The 22,435-nt window shown below is 42.6% G+C and overlaps 1 protein-coding gene across 1 annotated transcript in view; it reads left to right on the forward strand.

The window, feature by feature from the left end:
• Positions 1-208: 208 nt before the first annotated feature.
• FARP2 (FERM, ARH/RhoGEF and pleckstrin domain protein 2) overlaps positions 209-22,435 on the forward strand; it is a 134,358-nt gene continuing 112,131 nt past the window's right edge. The window contains exons 1-2 of the mRNA XM_025403973.1: positions 209-348; positions 17,492-17,700. Coding sequence (XP_025259758.1) covers positions 17,518-17,700 — 183 coding nt within the window. The 5' untranslated portion in view covers positions 209-348; positions 17,492-17,517. The remainder of the gene's footprint in view (positions 349-17,491; positions 17,701-22,435) is intronic.

Raw genomic sequence — 22,435 nt, forward strand, 5'->3', positions numbered from 1 at the left:
GCCTCGCTCCGCACGCCGACGCCCCGCCCAACGAGCCGAGCTCAGCACAGATTTAGATTCTACGTCGCTGCCCGCCTGGTCCCGCCCGTTCTCCGTCCATTCACCAATCAGAACTCGATCTTGCTCTTTGAGGCCGCGGGCTGGGGAGGCTCCGCCTTGGCGCCGCGCAGGCCAATCGACTGCGCGTCCGCGGCGCGGGGGCGGGGTCAGGGCGGGGCGCGCGGCGTGGGGGCTGCCGGCGGGCAGTCGGGAGCAGGCGACGCGGACGCGAGTTTGGAGGCTGCAGCTGGCGACTGAGGAGGCCGGGCCAGGCCGGTGAGGACGAGGCGGGCGAGCGAGAGGGCGAGGGTGAGGACGTGGAGCGGTCTGGGCGCGAGGGGCCGGGGTGGGCCTCTCCGGGTGGGCGGTGAAGCCCGAGGCCCGAGGCGAGAGGCCCAGGCGGGGCGGGCGCTGAGGCCTTGGTCCACCAGAGGTGGTCCCGCCCGGCCTCTGAAGGCCTTCGTGAGGCGGCTGGAGCTCCTAGGCGGGTCCCGGTTAGAGGAGCTCCGTCTGTAGGGAGCCTGCCCGGTGGGGGCAGGCGGGGCGGTGGGCCGGGGAGTGGCCCGCGTGGACTCCCGGGTTGAGGGGTGCCGCGTGGAGGAGGCCGGTGGGGCTGTAGACCGGGGAGTGTCGCGCGTGGACTCGCGGGTTGAGGAGTGCCCCGTGGAGGCCGGCAGGGCCGTGGGCCGGGGAGTGTCCCACCCCGGAGGGACACCCCGGAGTGGGCCATAGGGACCCGCACGGTTTGGGCCTGGAGGTGCCTGGTGGAGGCATTTTGAGCCGTTTGCCTTTTTAGTGTTTCTTTAAATTGTGTCTTAATTTAGGTGAGAATCCAGTGTTAGGTGTTCGTATTTTTACTCCACTGAGGGCTGGAAATACTTCTAAGCCAGTGGGTAGCCTACCATGGGAAACCCATGAAAACTGGGGACCAGAGTATGGCCCAGTACATTACACACCCAGATTACAGGCACCTTTTCCGTTTACGCTATGGCAGCAACCGCTGGCCTATCCTGTGCCACTAATGGATGTGAAAAACAGAAATTAGAACAAGGCATCATTGAAGGAAAGATTGTCAATTCATAGTGTTAAAAAAGGATGGGCAGATTTAAAACCCCAGGCCAAATCTTTAAAGGGTAGTTTTTCTCTCTGGGTTTGTTTTTTTGTTTGTTTTGTTTTTTTCCATGAGGTTTTTTTGTCTCGGCCACTGTGGAAATGTTTGATAACCCTGACGTGCCGGTGAGTTCGCGTGTTGGTCTTGTGTAGACTGCCTTGTAACAGGCGACACAGATTTTCTCAGTACCAGAGAGATGGGAGAGGACATTTGAGATAGGGAAGCATGGAGTAACCTTTACTTGTAGGCCAAATATAATTTAAATTTTCTACACCTGCTTGTTGAAAGTTGTTTTTTGTTTTTGTTTTTGAGGTCCTTAAAAGTTTGGGAAGATCTTCATGGTCGTTATTTATTCAGTTTTCCAAAACTCTTCAGAGACGTGACCAAGTTGCACAGCCCCATTTTAAAGTACAGGAAAGGGAGGTTGAGAGAGATGGAATGACCAGTTTAGGGTCACACCTGGGGTACTTGCAAATACCATCTGTACTTTTCATGCGCGCTATCCTTGTTGCAGATTCTCATTAGATGGTTCACTATTAACAAACTAAATGCTGATGATGCAGTTTCCTGGACTGCAGAAGTTTGCTGGCTTATTTACATACAGGACTATCAGTTGTTAGTAGATTTCCAGGTTCCTTCTATACTAATTCCTTTCCCAAAGAGGAAGTCGATAGAAGGTGTATTCATTTATCTCTGCCTCAGGTTCCTTATTCAAAAAATGAGTTTAAAATGTACTTACCTTGGCCAGGCACAGTGGCTGTAATCCCAGCACTTTGGGAGGCTGAGGCAGGCAGATTACTTGAATTTAGAGGTTCCAGACCAGCCTGGTGAAACCCCATCTCTACTAAAAATACAAAAATTAGCTGGGCTGGTGGCGCACGCCTGTAATCACAGCTACTTGAGAGGCTGAGGCACGAGAATCACTTGAACCCAGGAGGTGGAGGTTGCATTGAGCCAAGATTGTGCCACTGCACTCCATCCTGGGCGACAGAGTGAGACTCTGTCTCAAAAAAAATAAAATAAAAGCTATGTTAACAAGATGCCTGACATAAGGTAAGCACTTAATAAATGTTAGCCATGATTATTATCAGGTGGACAAATAATCCGAGTAGAAAGTAAAACAAGCTACCCCTGGATATTTACAAAAAACAGTTGAGAAAAAATTAGGCAATAATTAAGCAACTTTATCCTGTTTGGAGGGAATGATATGAACTGGATTGCCAAAGCAAAGATCAATGCATGGGCAATTCCATGTGAGCTCATTTAAATCCATTTGGCCCAAGGAATTCAGTTGCTTCCTTCCTTCCCAAACACCCCTGCTTCTAGTCACATCAATACCTCTTCTATATTCAGACAGTAACAGATTTTTCTTGCTGCTGCTTACCCTTTCAGTTTTGTTCTTATTTTTCCTTCACCCACTTTCATATCAGCTTGCCAGCTTCCCCTTTACTCAGTGCTAGATACGCAGGCAAAACCCCATTGTAGTGTTGGGTGCTGAAATGAGGTAATTCCAGTCGTGTTCTTTGAGATCAGAATATAGAGTGCTTTGTCAACGTCACAGGGAGTTGAAAAGTTGAGGATCCTACAAAGCATTATGATAAAGCCCAGTCTTTGGTGATTTTCTGGGGAGCGTTTAGTTGACAGTGATTCTGTAAATTGGTCTAATCTTTTTGGAAAGTAACTAGCAGTATGTGGTAAAGGTTTTGATTTTGGAATCACACTCTTCGAAACAATCTGATAAACTTTGCTGTGTCAGTATGGTAGAGTAGTCCATAGCAAGTAAACATGCTTCAGCAAGCCGAATCCCATCCTCCCATCCAAGGAAAATTTGAACCATTTTGATCCATGGAAATATGCTTTAAAATGTGAATTAACTGAAAAGTCGAAATGGTGTGTACACAGCAATTATAGTGTTGTAAAAATACTTGAGGACGTGAACAGGATCAGGAGGGTAGTTAGAGTGATGTAAGTGGTTTTATTTTAAGAGTCATGAATTGTTTTCCCCTAAACTGGTGTTTTAGTTTATTGCCATTTTAAAATTCAAAAACAAAAAGGCCCTATAGTGTTATAGGATGCAGTGATGAATCTTGCTTAATCCCGTCTTTCCCCTCCCCAGCCAATCCTCCTGATTGCTTCCCAAAACGAAAATTTGGTCATGTCCTATCCAGCTGCAAAACCTACTTAGGTATGGGATTCCATCCATTTGGCCCACTAGAGTTCGCACAGCACAACCCCAGGCCACCTCCCCGCCTCTCCTCGGGTGTCTCGGCCCAACTATCCTCATCCTTTCCCAGCTGCTCCTGCAGTTTCTATGTATTCCGCTGCCTGTGCACACACTATGCCCTTTGTCCACCTGGTCTCCTGTTCCCCTGTGAGGGAAGCTGCTCCGGGTCAAGCTAGCCAGCGGTGCTGCCTCTTACTTTCTGCTCTCTCTGACTGCAGTGGGCAGGTCGTACTGGTTACTTTCTCAGTCGTCTCCCTTTCTGAATTAAACTTCTGTGTCTTTGCGTGCTCTGTGCACACCATGAAATCACAATGGGGTGGAGGCCGCTTGTGGAGCTGAGTGACTGCTAACAAGTCACTAACCTTTCTGAGCCTGAGTTCCTTGATGCCAGCTGCACATGGTTATTGTGAGGATTAAATGAGATGACATAAGCGAAGGGCTTGTCGTGCATCTCCCTGCAGTAATGGTCATACAGGACACGGTAGCTGTTGTAATGTGTACCAGGGCATTTTCGAGGCCTTGTCTTGGACCTTGTCCTCTTGATGAAGCCTCCTCCCTGTCTCCCTCCACCTGCCAACTTCCTCTCTACCATCCTCACTTTACTCACTCCAGGGCACTTAATCACCATTTAATATATGTTAGGTACTATTGTCTTTGTATTTGTCCACTATGTAGGGGGGGGATTTTTCTCTCTTACGAACTCCTGTATCCCTAAGCATTTAGACTTGCCTGAAAGAGAATAGAGCTCAATAAATATTTGAATGAATTAATCAAATTTCATCTGAGGCAGAGGCAGATGCCAGGTTTTATGGAGCTTGAAGGTATACAATTTGGGGGAAGGGGAGAACTCTTTAAGAAAAAAAATGCAAAGTTACAAATAAAAACTAATTTAGAAAGTGAGGCTGGGCGTGATGTCTCATGCCTGTAATCCTAGCACTTTGGGAGGCCGAGGTGGGTAGATCACGAGGTCAAGAGATCAAGACCATCCTGGCTAACACGGTGAAACCCATCTATACTAAAAATACAAAAGATTAGCTGGGCGTGGTGGCACGTGCCTGTAGTCCCAGCTACTCAGGAGGCTGAGGCAGGAGAATCGCTTGAACCTGAGAGGCGGAGGTTGCAGTGAGCCAAGATCTTGCCACTGCACTCCAGCCTGGGTGACAGAGCGAGACTCTGTCTCAAAAAAAAAAAAAAAAAAGTGAATATTTAGAATGAGAAAGTAACAAATTTGAAAAAGCTGATCAATAATGCAAATGGCTAAGTTAAGGAAAGTAACGTTTGTTAATTATCTAATACACCTGTGTAATATTTTTCCTTTGGCTGTGTACTTTTTAACCACATTTTCATATGACAGGGTATAGAAAGAACTCAGTGATTCCTCTAGCACAGTTGATAAATTTTTATTGTTGATAGGGTATATAAAACTTATGGTTACACATGTAGACGTATTTGCTGTTTCTAGTACTGCTTCAGGTTGGTGTCCCAGAAAAACAGGTGTTCAGGTAAATCCTGTTTTGCACAATTCCATTCAAAAAAGAAAAAAAAAAACCACATCTAAGGCACACAGAATTGTACTGCTATATTGATTATTTTTCTGGTAACTGATCTATTCGCTTATATTTTAGCACATCTGATGGTAAATTCCCCACAAATGAGCATCTGGCTCACTCTATTTCAAACCGTGTTTCCTTTCCACTGCCCACACACTTCCCTGAGTCAGGCCCCATCGGACCTATTCACATTGCCACGGGATCCTTGGCCCTTCACCTTTATTTCATAAAAGCCTGGGTGAACCAGCGCAGTGGGTGATAGCAGCATTTCTGGAAGCAATACCTGCATTGAGATGGCTGGTAATCACCTAAGTTTGCATAGTAGAAGTAACTGTAAACAGCATAAATGTGTCCTGTTAAACCCAAACTAAATGTCTTTCTCCAACTTAATGTACCCTTAGGTGGATCTCAAAAATGCCAACAGCCCCTCCCAAGCTACCTGACATGAAAGGGAAGAGGAACAGAGGCAGAGTTGCAGTGGGAAAAGGCAGTAGTCTTAATCGATTGCCATTAGAATATTTTGGGGGTAAATTTTACAAAAGTGTATGACCATAGGGACACTCTGCTTAGGGCCTTTCTCGGGATGTTGGAAGGAGTTGGTGCAAGTGAGGGCCGAGAAACCTGAGCCAGACTAGCTCTATAGTGAAACTGCTTTTGTGGGGGTAGTTTCCTGGTCCCTGGCTTGATGCCAGATAACCCAGTAGGGGAATGTGGGGTGAGCATGCTAAGTGAATCTCCCAGGAGCTAGTGGGAATATGTTTGGGAAGGAGGAACTATTTTTAGAAATTGTTTAAATTATTAGACTTTATTAAATCTCTTGTCCCCTTTATGATTATGATTATGATTATGATTTTTTTCCACCCAGGCTGGAGTGCAGTGGCTCAATCTTGGCTCACTGCAACCTCCGCCTCCCACATTCAAGCGATTCTCCTGCCTCAGCCTCCCAAGTAGCTGGGATTACAGGTACACGCTACCACGCCCGGCTACTTTTTTTGTATTTTTAGTAGAGACAGGGTTTCACCATGTTGACTAGGCTGGTCTCGAACCCCTGACCTCAAGTAAACCACCCGCCTCCGCCTCCGCCTCCCAAAGTGTTGGGATTATAGGCATGAGCCGTCGCGCCCAGTCCCCCTTTATGATTAAAATCTCAGTTGCTTTGTTAGTATAGTAGTTAATAAGATGAATGTTGGAAAACAAGTACCAGTATCTGAACAAAAAATGTAACCCAGAGAGTGTTTAAAAATATTAATTTTTAATTGAACTATTTTTGAAAGAAGAGCAAATACAACTCTAAGGGGAAAGACAGTTATTCCAGCTTTCTCTTGGAAGGTAAGTAGTGGCATACTGTAGGTAGCCCCTGTCAGTTAAGACTTTTAAAGCCGGTAGTACTTCTGCAGGATTCTGTAGAGAAACCATCTGACTTCAAAGATAATGTATACTTATCACTGTAGACGATTTGACAAATACATAAAATTAGGAAGAAGAAAATAAAAATCAGTCCTCTTACCCCTCCCAGTGATAACCACCGTAAATATGTTTTAAAATGCATGGATGTGGAGCTGTGGTTCTGGGAGATGGAGGGAGCATACTCCATCCCGCCTCTCCCACTGTCTGTAGCTATAAGACCTGGACATGTGCATGGAGCAGCTGTTGAGGACTCCGACAAGTAAACCATAACAGGCGGATGGGGGAGAAGGCCAGAATTTGAAGCCCCTCTTTGCACCAGTAGTGAGTTTCCTGTCTTCACTTCAGCATCCCCTGCCCTGGACTCCAGCTGTCTGAAACCTGGAGGCAGGTACCCAGTGTGAACAGGGAGAGCTACAGGGTAGTTTTGTAGTTGGGCCCCAAGACAGAAAGTGGGAGAAAGCCATCATTTTTTTCCCTCTTGCTGCCTCTCCTCCGGTCAGCCCTGCAGTGGCACGAGTGTGTGAACACCTAAAATGCTTAGGGAATGGGGAAAACCCCAGTTGCCTTTTTATTCTCTTCCTCCTGCAGCTCAGTCCCAGGCAAGATGCACGCAAAAGAAGAGCATGGCTAAACGGAGTAATTAAAGCCGTAAGTTTCTGGTTGGAGTCTGAAAGGGGGAGCCCAGGTAACTGGAAATGATACTAGGGAGATTCCAGAAAGGGAAGAACTCAGGAAAGTGGCCCCATAAAGTTGTTAGTTAACTTACGGGCTCAACACTGAGCTATGCATGTGTAATGTGACCCACAACAGGTTGCCAAAGACAGAACTCAACTATGGGATAGACCATCATCGCCTGGGAGGCAGGCTGGCCACCAAGCAAGTAGGGACCTGCAGGACATTGCTGAGGAACACTGCAAAGGCTTTGAAAGTGAAAGTGACACTAAGACCATGTTCTACAGAAGGCTGATCAGCACTTGGGGACTGAATCCAGCCAGGCCAGTGCCTGCTCAACAAAATACCAGCATTCCCCACAGGATTTAAACAAGATCAAGGGTCTCTAAGAGCATAAGGTTAAAAATGTCCAGGATACAATACAAAATTTACTCAGCATGTGAAGAACCAGGAAAATATCAACTCGTGAAAAAAGACACAGGCTAAAGCTGAGGTGGTGCCTATGTTGGAATTATCTGATACACTGTGGTCTGCAGATTTGTGGCCTCCATGAGCTTGACCTCCTAGTGTTTATCCTGGGAATATGCGACTTACTTGGCAAAAGCACGTTGCAGATATAAGGAAGGGTGCGAATCAACTAGCCTGGATTCGTTGTCTAGATTATCCAGGTGGGCCTTAGGTAATTGTATGAGCCTTTAAAAGCAGGGATCTTCCTCCAGCTGGTAGCAGATGGGGAAGGCAGAGAGACTGGAAGTGTAAGAAGTTTTCAGCGTAACATTTCTGGCATGGAAGATGGAAGGGGCCATGAGCCAAGGAATGAGAATGACGAACAGCTGACAGCCAGCAAGAACTAGGGACCTCAGTCCTATACTCACACAGACTTGAATGAGCCTAGAAGTGTATTCTGCCCCCAAAAAATCTAAGTAAGACCCTGGGTCATCTAACACCTTGACTTAGACCTTTTGAGACCCTAAGCAGAGAATTCTGGCGAGTTACATTACACCCAAACTTCTAACCTATAGACACTGTGAATTAATAAAAGGCTTATTTTAAGCTGCTAAGTTTGTGGAAATTTGTTAGGGCTACAGTTAAAAAAAAAAAAAAGGGCCGGGCGTGATGGCTCAAGCCTGTAATCCCAGCACTTTGGGAGGCCGAGACGGGCGGATCACGAGGTCAGGAGATCGAGACCATCCTGGCTAACACAGTGAAACCCCGTCTCTACTAAAAAATACAAAAAACTAGCCGGGCGAGGTGGCGGGCGCCTGTAGTCCCGGCTACTCGGGAGGCTGAGGCAGGAGAATGGCGTAAACCCGGGAGGCGGAGCTTGCAGTGAGCTGAGATCTGGCCACTGCACTCCAGCCTGGGCGACAGAGCGAGACTCCGTCTCAAAAAAAAAAAAAAAAAAAGTTAAACTTTATAAAGCCCCTATTATTAAAATAGTCCAAGAAGTAAAGCTACTCTTGAAACAGATGGAAATATAGAAAGTCTTGGCAAGAAAATAGAAGATATAGGCCGGGTGCGGTGGCTCAAGCCTGTAATCCCAGCACTTTGGGAGGCCAAGACGGGCGGATCACGAGGTCAGGAAATCGAGACCATCCTGGCTAACACAGTGAAACCCCGTCTCTACTAAAAATACAAAAACTTAGCCGGGCGAGGTGGCAGGCGCCTGTAGTCCCAGCTACTCGGGAGGCTGAGGCAGGAGAATGGCGTAAACCCGGGAGGCGGAGCTTGCAGTGAGCTGAGATCCGGCCACTGCACTCCAGCCTGGGTGACAGAGTGAGACTCCGTCTCAAAAAAAAAAAAAAGAAAATAGAAGATATAAAGAAGTGGGAATTTTAGTGAAAAATACAATAACTGAAATAAAATGGAGGTGATAAAGGAAAGAGTGAATTCATAATGCATGAATTTACAATTCTTTAAATCAATTTTTTTGGTTTGTTTTTAATCTTTTTAATACTTTTTGTTTTTTGTTGACAATTATTCCTTCACAATCATTCCTAATATATCTTTTTTGCTCTACATCCTGAGAGAAACTTCTCTAGTAATGAACTATGGAAATCATCCCTGTGAATATAGTCTTAGTTTTTTAATCTTGAAGAATTTGCGCTGTAGTCTATTGGACTGGAAGCCATGCCAGATGTTAGTCTCACCCCTGCACAAATCAGGTCTGTGGCCTTGAGCAAGCAGCTTTATTTTCTAGGCTATAGTTTCTTACGGAAAGTAGAGACTGGGCCAGGATTTCATAAAGTAGGAGCTTCTCTCTCCCTCACTGTCAGCTTGAACTCTTGCATGGGTTCCTTGAATCCTTATGTACATCAAAAATTATTGCTAGATTTGTTTTTTGTTTTGACTTGTGGAAAATTCCAAACATTCAGAAAAGTAGAGAAAATAATAAAGCCCATGTATCCAGCTTCAGTAATCAACACATGGACAATCTTTTTTTCCTATACCCACCTCCACTGATCCCCAGCTCGTTGGATTATTTTAAAGTAAATGCTAGATATTATTTCGTTTTATCTGTAAATACTTTAGTATGCATCTCTAAGAGAGAGGGACTTTTTCCCCTTCCTGTACCCACAATACCACTAAAACACTAGAAAATAATATTAACCTCTTAATATCATCTGATACTTAGGATTCACATTTCTCTGATCTGTAAATATTCGATTCAGGATTCAAATAAGGTCCTATATATAAGCATTTGATAACATCATACCTTATAGATAACATGTCTTAGCAGTTTGTATTTACACACATACACCGTTTCCTTTTTTTGTTGCCATTTATCAAAGAGACAAGGTCATTTATCCAGTAGGATTTCTTTGTAGTCCTTTTATTCCTTAAGATATATTTTACTGGTGATGTAGAATGGAGTTACTGGGCTTTAAAGTCACTTGAAGTAATTTTCTTTAGTTTAGCTGATGTCTTGATTTACAGTTAAGACCATTTGTTTCATTTTGTTTGGGTTTTTACGACTTGCTTTTCTAAAATATTGATTTAATTTTGCTTTCTAATTATGTGAAACCATTTATGAAGTTCCCATATCAAAACTGCTAAACACCGTGTACAGCTTCCAACATTGTTTACCCCTTTCACTTCCTCCCTCATAGGTAATGATTTTCATTAGTTTTTGGTTTATGCTCTATTTTTTTTTTTTTTAATATAAACAAATACATACCACTTTGGGAGACTAAAGCAGTGGGATCCCTTGAGCCTGAGAGTTCGAGACCAGCCTGGGAAACCTAATGAGACATCATCACTACTCAAAAAAAAATTATATATGTTTTCCTCTTTTAACAGAAGTTAGCATGCCATGCACCTGGTTTTGCACCTTTTATTCACTTTTACACCAAAGAAGCATATACAGATCTGGCTTTTTTCTATAAAGATTTTGATGTTAAATTGGATGACTTCATACCACCCCCCACAGAAGTACAGAGAATCAGTTATCCAGATTCACTTCAGCTCCTAAAACTTCTGTTTTTCAGTTTGTAGAGTTTTGTTTAACGTAAAATCAGAATACCCGGTTGTAGAGGATCTAAAATACACTCTAAAGGAAATAATACACCTGTTTAGTGTTCAGGCGATTAAAAAAAATAACCTAGCAAGTAAAAGTAAGATTTTCAAATATTGGTTATGTACAAAGAAGTCTCTTTGGAACAATTAGTCTGTGTCTATACTGTTGTTGAATTTGACTGAAAGTGATCTTCCTTTTCTTACACACATTTAGCCACTATTGCATTATGCTAAGGTAGGAAGATTGTGATAACATGATTTTATGAGGTATATTTAATTTGTGGCTACCAAACACTGTAAATTAGTAGAAATCAAGAACACATTTTCTTTCCATTTGTTCTCACATTGAGCTGCCTTATCACAGAATCGTGGATTCTTAGAGCTGAAAAAGATCTGATTAACCCTTCCCTTCCTCTGTAATTTTCCAGTTGAAAAAGCTGGGGCTGGGAGTGGTGCCACGACTGAGTTTGTTAATGGCAGAGTTGAAATTGAAACCTAAGTGTGCTGGCCCTGAATTTCCACCACCCCCAGCTGCTGCTGCCTCCTTCCTTGTTCCCTATTAGTGCCTGCCTTTTTATTTGGTCTTTTTAAAATCACAGCTTGGTAGATACATTTCTGTGTCAGTAAGCGCTCTTCTGTCAGCAGAGGTTCTTGAGTTGTTGACTGCCCCTCCTGGTGTTTGAGGGACAGTGTTGCCTGCATATGGATCCTCCTCAGTGGTCAGCTCTGTGCAAGTGACACAGCCATCCTGAAGCACCTGCCGGAGAAGTGTGTGCAAGTGATTTCTGCAGCACCCTTCTCCCCAAGCTTCTGGTGCCAACCATGGTTTCTGTGATGCTCAGGCCACATTGCCTTCAGACAACACCGTAGCAGTGTTGGTGTGTGTTTATGCGGCAGTGTTCTGGGGAGGGTGTGCAAGCCCTGCTGGCCCGCCCACCTGCCCAGCCAGCCATTTCTCATTAGCACTTTGAAGGCCTTACTTTACAGCAGAGGTCTTGACATTTTTCTCTGCTTCCTCACATTGACTATTTAGTTCCTTATTCTAAAAGTTAGTAATGCTTTAGAAAGGGAATAAAGAAGGATCCATCTCTTGCTGTGCTGCAGTAAAGAGGTAATGCACCCCAGGGTCGAGGGATTGAGGAAGAATTCCATTTGAACATCATCAGCAGTGAAGTTTGTTCCCAGTGCTGCAGTGGACTTTCCTATTAGATGAGTGTAGTGAAATATCAAGTTCATATTCTGCTTTCTTGGGTTGGTCATAGAGAAGTTGGGTTTTTGATTTTCCCAAAGCAGACAGTAAAAAATATTTTAGGGAAGGTGATTTTTTTTTTTAATTGCAAAATAGAAATGTTAGCCCCTACCCTTTACTGTGGATGGTGGACTGTGCTTTTGCCTAAAAAGCCATGTGCTGATTTTCCAGCAGAAGGTTTTGGTATCCAAGTCTGGGCCCAAGTCCTAGCTCTGTCACTTCTGAGTTATGTGTTCCTTGGCAGGCCTTTTTTTTTTTTTTTTTTAAATAGATTTTATTTTTTAGAGCAGTTTTAGGTTAGTAGCAAAATTAAGCAGGAGGTAAAGAGATTTTCCATATACCCTCCACCCCCACATACACACAGCATCCCCTACTGTCAACATCTGTCACTAGAGTGGTCCATTTGTTACAAGCCTACTCAATACATCATTATGACCCAAAGCTTTGGCAGACTTTTGAGCTGAATTTTCCAACTTTAAAATGGAAATGACATGTCACAGGGTTTTCTGTTGTTAAATGAGACTATACCCACAAGAGCCGAGTTTGTAGTAGGCGGGACCAAGTGTCAGTAGTGCAAATTGTATCCGGCCACCAGAAATGTTTTTAGGAATGAAGACTGCAAAGCATTTCATTCACATTGAAAGAACATGGCACAGTAAACTGAGTCCCCCACGGATTCCTGGTTGTTTACGCTGCCACTTTCCTCTGGGCATCTGGGAAGTTTCGCTGGCAGGAGCAGGGATGGGCAGAGGTTGACACCAGGTTTCTAGGACCACAGAACATGGTACACCAAGGATTGTTCATGGCCTTGCCATGTTTCAAGTCTAGCTTGTGTGTTCTTGCCTCTTCAATACTTATTTATAAGCACACAAAGCAAAACAAAGATAATTTTCATTAGTCTAAATTTATGTAAAACAGCCTCAGCCTCATGAGTAGCTGGGATTACAGGCACCCGCCACCACACCCAACTAATTTTTATATTTTTAGTAGAGACAAGGTTTCACCATGTTGGCCAGGCTGGTTTCAAACTCCTGACAGATGATCCACCTGCCTTGGCCTCCCAAAGTGCTGGGATTACAGGCATGAGCCACCATACCCAGCCCTGGTGCATACCTAAAAAAAAAATTTTTTTACCCATTGTCAGGCTGGGGGAAGTAATCCCACTATAGCAAATGATATTGAATGAGCAACCTGCCGGTTCCGCAGTAGATTGACAGGCTTTGACACCGAGTTTAACTGGCAATCACAGCAATGGGGTTACCTGCCAGTTTTCTATTAATGTATTTTTTTACATTTCTTTAAAGATAGTCTCACTATGTTGCCCAGGCTGGTTTCAAACTGCTAGCCTCAAGTGACCCTCCCACCTCAGTCTCCTGAGTAGCTGGGATTATAGGTGTACGCCACTATTCCTGGCTTTATTAAGGTCTTTTTAAGCTTTCAGAAGCTTAGTAATAAACTTAAAGTTTTAAACTTAAGTCTTAGTCTTAAATTTAGTGTTAAAATCTTAAATGTAAGTCTTAATCTTAAAGCTGAGTAATTATTAAATGGATAGTTTATGCCACGTTGCTATTATGTGACAACAAACAGATTTTTCTTTGGGATATCAGCAACAGAGTACCGCAGAGTTATCTCCTCTCAAGTGAATCTGTCTTCTTAAGATCAGTCTCATGAACAAGGGTATTTTGTTGTGGCCTACATCTCAGCTGCAGCCATGTCGGCGTCTCTCTGGGCTGGATGAAAATTAGGATGTAAGTCGCTGCTTGGAAAGTGTGAAACGTGAAGATTTCCTCTGTGAGCCGCATATTTGAGAAGAGAGTTTGATATTCCTTGAACTAAGAAAAGTGTTTTTTATTTGTCTGATACGTCATGTTCTCCTGAAAGAAGAAGCAATGTTAAAAAGCTTGTTGTTTTAAACATATTTTTATTATAAAATAAACACACATAAAAACATGAATCCAGGTGTATGGCTTAATGAATTATAAAATGAACACTGTCCAGGTCAAGAAATAAAACTGTGCCCCGCCACCCTAAGAACTCCTTCCCTGTGTGCCCTCCCAGCGACAGTCCCTCTCTCCCATCAAGAAGGGACCGCTTCTCTAGTAATAACTTCCTTGTGTTTTCTTTTTACGGTTTTCTCGGTGGAATGTACACCTAGACATTACAGGTTAGCCGTGTCTATTTTTTTTAGCAGTAGATGTTTAGAAATGACTTTCTTATAATGAATAGAAGAGAAAGAACCTGAAGAAATTTTTCAAGCTATATTTACAAAAACATAAATGAGAATTATACAGTAGAATAAATAGGAGAAATGACTTCTAAAAATGTATTTCAGTTATATAAATGTTTACAGATTTGTAGCATTACTTAAGGGAAATAATGCCTTTGATGACCAAAGTAAAACATCCTATCCCTTGTTTCAGAAGAACCCACTTTTGATGGTTTTATATTTGATAAATGTTGTGAGCTGACCAAGAACATGTAGATCATTTATTTTTATTTTCATGTTTTCACATTGGAGGTACCTTCAAAGTGGAAGTCTTCTTCATTTGCATTCTCTTACTTTTGCATTAACTGCTCAATAAATAAAAGTTTGTGAAAGGACAAATATCATATATTCTCACTCGTGGGAACTGAAAAAAACTGACGTTTATCAGAGGTTGGGAAGGGTAGTGGGGTGGGGGTTAAGAAGGATTAATGGGTACAAAAATGCAGTAAGAAGAAATAAGATCTATTGTTCGGTAGTACGATAGGGCAACTGTAGTTATTACCTTATTGTATATTTCAAAATAACTAGAGGAGTGGATTTGGAATGTTCCCAACAGAAAGAATTTGTAAATGTTTGAGGTGGAGGATATCCCAAATACCCTAATTTGACCATTACACATTGTTTGCTTGTGTAAGAATACAAAACTTGAGTTAGACAGCAGTTAAGTTTAGGAGATCCATTATATAGCATGGTGACTCTAGTTAGTAACAACATATTGTATTTCTGAAAGTTGCTAAGATACATATTGTATTTCTGAAAACTACTAATTTTTGTGGATTTTAAGTGTTCTCTCCACAAAAAATGTTAAGTTTGTGAGGTCATGCATAAGTTAATTGCCTCAATTTGGCCATCCCATAGTGTAGACATATTTCAGGGCATCATGTTGTACATGATAAGTATATACAATTTTTGTCAATAAAAAAATAAGAAAAAAATCACATACCCCGTAAATACGTACAATTATGCACTCATAAAAATTAAGTAAAAGTTTATGGAATTGAAATGAAAAGGCTTATTTATGATTCTCAGAACTTCATATATCTCATGTTTAATATTAGTTTTGCAAAAACAGTAATTTGTTACAGTGTCGTTCTGTTTGTGGTTGTAGTCTTGTCTTTGGCCGTTGTCATCTTTACAGTGCATTGTATGATGTACCACTTCATGTTTTTTGATGCCAGTGACATTAAGTAAATACTTAGCAAATGTTTACAGTAAGAATTTAGTTCCTGCCCTCAAGGAGCATCCAGCATGAAGAATGACAGCTGAAGATGGTAGGTAACTGCCAACCTGTGCCAACCGTGCAGCTCAGGTAATAAATGTGTCAGTCAGTGGCTTTGTTCAGGAATTAGGATGGGACTTGCACTGCCTTGTCATTTTGTTCATACTACTCACATTTTGCTTGTCCCAGAGGATTTAGCTCTTCATTTTTTGCTTTCTTGTTTGATAAACTGGACGTGTGCAGAAGCTTAGAAGGTTGTCTTTGTGGGCAAGGTTTAAGTGTACAATAGGAGATGCTTGGCAGTAAGTCACTGAGAGCCTATTTGAAATTACGAAATAAAAAGGTTCTTTTCTAGGTGTGGTGGCTCTCGCCTGTAATCCCAGCACTTTGGGAGGCTGAGGTGGGAGGATCACTTGAGGCCAGGAGTTCACAACCAGCCTTGCCAACATGGTGAAACCCCATCTCTACTAAAAATACAAAAAATTAGCTGGATATGATGACTCACGCCTGTGGTGCCAGCTACTCCAGAGGCTGAGGTGGGAGAATTACTTGAGCCCTGGAGGTGGAGGTTGCAGTGAACCAAGATGGCACCACTGCACTTTAGCCTGGGCAACAGAGCAAGACTCTGTCTCCAAAAAAAGTGGGGAGTTCTTGATTTGCTTGTCTTGATGACAAAACAAGCATGAAAAAGAGGAAAGGGCCGGGAGACTCGGAGTAATTAAGTTGGCACGCAAGGGGACTGGACTAGAAATTGAGTGAGACTAACTCTTTAAAAGGTTACAGATTAGTGGAAGACTCTGAGAGTGATTGGGTGAGATAAAATAATAGGTGCAGTGCTGCATTCTTTGTTGATTAAACACCCAGCATTTGTATCTCACCTCCACCAGTTTTGCCATATTTTTTGCCGTACTATGTTGTATTGTATTAAATATGTAAAAATTGATTTTTAAACATAAATAAGACACTTCACAAGGGAAGTTGCCATAAATAATAGATAATAAACACAATTAAAAACAAGCTAGTATTATTCTAGCTGATACTTAATACTAAATATTTAGTAGTTAATACTAGGCTGATCTTCGTTAAAAACAATGAAGACGCATTTTACTATCTTTGTGTGTCCCATACCATCATGTTGCAGACTTCAAATATAGACAATAAAATCTGTTTTTAAAAATATATACCCAATTTGAATGGAAAAATAAAATCTACAGTGCATTAAACAAATAATGACGAGAATAGCCCTGTTAGACTTAATAGCTTGCAAGCAGAGACCTTCCCCTTGGCACAAAGAAGAATTGAAAAGGACATGAGCTCTTCCCTGGGCCAAGTGTTTGACCTGCTTGGGCCCTCATTGTCATCTGTTAAGTGGGCTGTGGATAGTGATGAGGGGGTTATTGTGAGGATGGGCGTTATTGTGAGAATGGGCAGGAGCTGGGAAAGGCCTGACCAAGGGCAGGTGCCTCCTGCTACCAGGCATGTAGTCCTTGTTACCCTTATCCAAACTGTCATTCAGTGCCATACATGAAATTACTTCCCAGACTACCAGTGGCACCCGCTCTACCCTGGCAAGACACGTTAGAAAAATCGAGGAGTACAAGGCTGGCAAAGACAAACCTGGCTGTTTTCATATCCTTTATTGGCATTTGTCCTCAGCTGGGGTAGTCTTCTACTCCACATAAAGTCAGCAGAGGGGAAGAACAGTTGCACGAATGCCTCAGATCTTGCTGTGCACTGCCTGACACGCATTAATGCTATCTATGCTTTGTGGAGCCCATTTACGTTTGGTAGAAATGGCACTATCTAGTACTTAAAAAGGATCATCACCACAATAACTGTTTGGGCTGGTGGAGAAAGGTGTGCTAAGGGAGTGGACAGCCTAGGGTTGGTGTGGCAGCCCTGGGCTCTCTTGCCTCTGCTAGGTGGGTGGTGGTGATGTCACTCGTTCGTGAGGTCTAACAGGTTAAATGAGTTAATGGGTATGACTGGCTCATAGAGCATTCAGAAATATTGTTACTGAGGGTGGTGCTTGTTATTTTATGCTCCACCTATGAGTGCCTGAGAGAAAATAATCTTTTGTAACGCTTTCTTTTGAAGTGATTAAGACTTACAGAAGTTGCAGAAATAATACAGAGGATTCCCTTGTCTCCGATAATTCTTTTTTTACCTTGTTTTAATACCTAAATAATGTGATAATTCCTTCATGTGTGTGTGTTTGTTTTTTTTTTTTCATTTTAGTGTTTTCTTCACTCAGATGGTGAAGAATGGGAGAGATAGAAGGAACATACAGAGTCCTGCAGACTGCAGGGACACGCTTGGGTGCCCAGACCCCTGTGGGAGTTAGCACCCTTGAGCCTGGGCAGACTCTGTTGCCCAGAATGCAAGAGAAGCACCTGCACCTCAGAGTAAAGCTGCTGGACAACACCGTGGAAATATTTGACACTGAGGTAAGAAGCATGATTTTTGGAGGCGTATTTTGTTATATCTTCTAACGGTCAAATTATATACCAAGTTCCATTTTGCTGGTTAGACTTTGCATATTAAGTTGACCAAAAGTGACTTTGGTAACACATGAGAAAATCCTTAGAAACGGTAAATCTGAATTTCTCCTTTTATTTGGAAAGTGGTATTGTCATATCTTTTGTTTAAAATTGTAGTATAATTTGGTCTTTCTACTCTTCTTTCGTGAGAGGCTGGCTAAGAGACTGCTGGAAGGTGCAGACTGGAGCCAGATGGTACACCCAGACCTTCCCAGCTTAGCCACCTGGTCTCAATGAGGCCTGGGCCACCTGGATGAGGGGATGCCACTTAGCCTCCATGTGTGTCAGCTTCCTATTCTGAAACGTGGGGACAATTATAATCCCTCTTTCCCAGAGCTGCTGGTGTGAGGATTGAGCAGACACCACACACAGAGCCTGTCATGCAGGAAGTGTTGTATGGTGTTAACATATAACTTACTTTTCTAGGTCAATGATAATACAGTTTTTATTTTGAAAATTCCATTATAGAAGATTGCACTGGTAATATTAGCAAGAACAATTAAATATACTAAGAATATGTGCATATATCAATATTTAAGTAACACTATTTTTTAGGTCCATGTAATGTATTAGAAAACTTTTTTTGTTTTTCTACATGTTATTAGCATGAAAGTTCTTTTTATTTATTCATTTTTTACTTTTTTTTTTTTTTTTCTTTTTTTGAGAAAGGGTCTTCTGTCACCCAGGCTGGAATGCAGTGGTGCGATCATGGCTCACTGCAGCCTGGACCTCCTGGGCTCAAGCGATCCGCCCTCCTCAACCCCTGAAGTAGCTGGGATTACAAGCATACACCACCACGCCTGTCTAATTTTTGTATTTTTAGTAGAAACAGGGTTTTGCCATGTTGCCCAGGCTGGCCTCAATCTCCTGGGCTCAACAGATCCTCCCGCTTCAGCCTCCCAAGTGCTAGGATTATAGGTGTAAGCCACCGTGCCCAGCCAAAAGTTCTTTTTAAAATTATTTATTTTCATATGTAATACACAAATGCATTCTCTTTTTTTCTAATTTTGTCTGGCTTTCAAGTAACATCTTTAGAAGCTTTTCTTGCTCTTAATGGCACAAAAGTAAGGACAAGAGAATGAATTTAAACTAGCAGGAGGTTTATTTACACTTGGGAATTTCTTTTGAGGAGTCAAGATGCTACACAGAAAGTAAAACTATTATTGAGCTGTGGACCTTATTGCAGAATGCATTGCATGGGGTGGGAAGGGGGGAAGAGGGAACACAGAGGAGGGGTGCTTGGTAGGTGGGGCAGTGAAGCTCTGAGCAAGGTGGTCTCTGGCCTTTAGTGTTGTTTGAAGGCAAGTATGGAGGGTGTGAGAACTCAGGGGACCGGGATACTTTTCTGAAGCTCTTATCTGAGGAGGAAGTGAAAGATAATTTCATCAGGGCCATGGTAACTAAAACCGGTAGGACCTGTCTGTCCAACTTCCCACATCACTTCTGGTGCAGGGAAGGAGGTCTGAAGCTGGGCAACCTTTGAACCCTGAAGAGTAGCAGTCGGCTGCGCTTTCATCAGCTCTTGGGTGACTTTCCTGTAGGAAATAGGTTAGTCTGGAAACTTAATTGGGCTCCCAAATCTTTTTCAATCAAGTGTTTGGAGGAATTTCCACCATGTAGCCATCCTCCAATAAACACGTTTACCGTAGTCTAGGCTTATAACGGGTGCAAAATTTAAGAGAAAAAAAAGTAAAAGAAAAATAATTGTACTAATAGGTTTACTTTTAGAGTGTCTCTTTTTTTCTCTCTCTCTTTTTTTTGTTCTGCCTACTGGACTTTATCAACTAAAACTAGGACCCAGAAGAAAAAAAGCACACATTTGTTGTTGAGCTGTAAATAAGATGTAAATTCTTCTCAGAGAAATTCACCTTTACTGAGTACGAGTCATTTTATACCTAAGGAAATCAGAGATGCCATTTTGTGAAAGTTTTGCAATATTTATAGCTTGTCAGTTTTAATAAATTGAGATTATTGTTTCAGTTAAATATAACTGTCGTATTTGGTATTTGATATATCTGGCAGAGTTACCAGAAATTAAAGAACTTTTATTTGAAGAAAAAGAAAATGGTCTTGCATATTCTGAATATCCTGTGTTGGATGGGGTACTTTTTTGTTAAGAGACAGGATCTTGCTATGTTCCCCAGGCCAGCCTCTAACTCTTGGATTCAAGTGATCCTCCTGCCTCAGCCTCCCAAGTAGCTAGGACTACAGATGTGAGCCACTGTGCCAGCTTGGGGTATTTTTTACATTGTGTTGCCTGCTGATACACACCTGTAGGGAGAGCTAAAATTCAATATATTATAAGTTGGTTGTATTCTGCTTCCAAGTACCCTGTGCTCCACAACTGCATCAGTTAGCTTTGTTAAGTAACAAACCATCCCAAACGTGGAGCTTAAATCACAGGTCTATGTGTTGGTTTGGAGGCTCTAGTAGGCTGACTCAGAGGGTTGGGCAATCTGGGATTGCCTTACCCACACATTTGGCACCCTGGTTGGAACCTCACATGCAGAATCTCATTCTCCCTCCAGCCCACTTGGCCTCATTTTCGTGGTCACAGAAATGTTCTCAGTCCAGAAGTAGGCACTGCAGTGTTCCTTGGGCTCTTGGCTTGGAATTTGTCCACTGTCACTTCTGCCACGTTTTATTAATCAAAGCAGGCTACCAGGCTAGCTCTGATTCGAGGGGTGGAGAAGTAGAGGCACCTTGGTGGGAGAGTGGCCAGGAATCGGTGAGCATTTTTTGTAATCTACCCTGACAAGTAATGCCAGTATACCAGGATACAGCCTCTGGAAGTGCAATTGTCTGTGCCACTCTAAGGTTTGGTGTCAATGGGCTGGTAAGTGGGGCCTGCCCTGAGTGGGCAGAGTCCCCTCCTGTGGAAGTCCCCCCTGCGTAGCCCCACAGAGGCAGGCTTGTCCCACCCCCTCTTCCTTGTTGTTTTTGGATCAAGGCTGGTTGTCTGACCCAAGCTCACCATCACTGTCTTGCTGTCATTTGTTCACTTGTCTCATTCGTATTCTGTCTCTCTGCCTCTTGCCTTTACATTGGAACCAAGAGACATACTGTGGTCAGGTGGTTTTTGCTGTTGGACCTGTAGGCTGAGGCAGACACTCGGCTACCAGATGTCGGGTGCACTAAGCAGTGAGACCCCAGCTGGGCAGATCTGTCTTGGTGAAGACACCACATCCTGGTGCCTGCTTGCTGTCTCCCTGCTCCTGAAATGCAAGTTCTGGGAAGGAAAGGCTGTATTATATCTACTGCTCCTCTGGTGTTTGGAACAGGGCCTTGCTGAGTCAACGTGTTAAATGAATGAAATCAAAAGTTAGATTTGGTTAACAGACTTTAAGAATGTTTTGAATTTTTCCCTCTGTTGCAGTGTTTTCTAACCTCAGGGATTCAGTGTTGTTTTGTTTTGGGGTTTTCTGGCCATATGCACCTATCTTACTTGTCTGTTTACTACATTGTCTTTTCACGTAAGTCTTAAGCAGCGGTGTTCTTCCAGGGAGATGTGCTGATGCTAAACTTGAAAGGCACGAGCTGCTTCTGTGTTCGCATGGCCCGAAAACACTGGCATCGTGTGGTGCTGTGCAGATTCCCCAAGTTGATGCTGGAAGTTCACATTTCAGGAACCTTTTTAACACAGGGGAAGTTCTGACATTTCGTTGTTTTTAAAATGCTTATTTTTTTGCTTTGGTGAAAATACAGACCCACTTGGCCTGAAGACCTCAGTGCTCATGGCTGTCTGTCCATGTATAATCTGTGGTGAGTGGTTTTATGTATATCTGCAACAAATAAGCCCTGGCTGTCTTCCTTACATTTTCTTCAGAAAGTTGAGCTCTATAAGTCTTAAGTTCTGTTTATATCTCCCATCTCCCAGAGTGTACAAATGAAAATTTGTTTTCTGTCAAGGCAGACTGCCACAAGAATGACAAATGATTCTAGAGCAAAAACTGCTGACAGAGAAGCTAGTGGAGGTGATTGAGCACAGGGTTGTATTTTGTTCCTGTTCTTTCCTTCTAGATCTAGAAATGCGTACGTGTTTATTCTTGCAGCACTTTTCCCTAGATCTAGAAACACATGCTTGTTTATTCTTGCAGCTCGTTCTTTCTAGATCTAGAAATACATGCATATTTATTCTTGCAATGCTTTCTCTCTACATCTAGAAATGCGTGCTTGTTTATTGTTGCCACAGATAAGTCAAGATGATTTGAAGCTAGAAGCTGTTCAGTATGTAATAGTGTTGGTGGATAAAATGGAGCTGAAATGTTTTAACAGCTTTATAGAGATGTAATTCACATGCCATATGATTTACCCATTTAAAGTGTAAAATTCACTGGTATTTAATATTCACAGAAATGTACAACTATCACCACTGTCAATTTTAGACCATTTTAATCACCCCACATCTTTTAGCTGTCACCTCCTCAACCTCCGTCTCCCTTCCCCTCAGCTCTAAGCAAACAGTAACCTACTTTCTATCACTATCGATTTCCTTGTTCTGGATATTTCATATGATTAGGATCATATACTATGTAGTCTTGTATGACTGGCTTTTTTCACTTAGTATATATTTTGAAGGTTCATCCATGTTGTAACATGTAGCAGTACTTCATTCTTTTTCATGGCTGAATAATATTTCATT

Source organism: Theropithecus gelada, chromosome 12 (assembly GCF_003255815.1).
Source record: "Theropithecus gelada isolate Dixy chromosome 12, Tgel_1.0, whole genome shotgun sequence".
Lineage (NCBI taxonomy): Eukaryota > Metazoa > Chordata > Mammalia > Primates > Cercopithecidae > Theropithecus > Theropithecus gelada.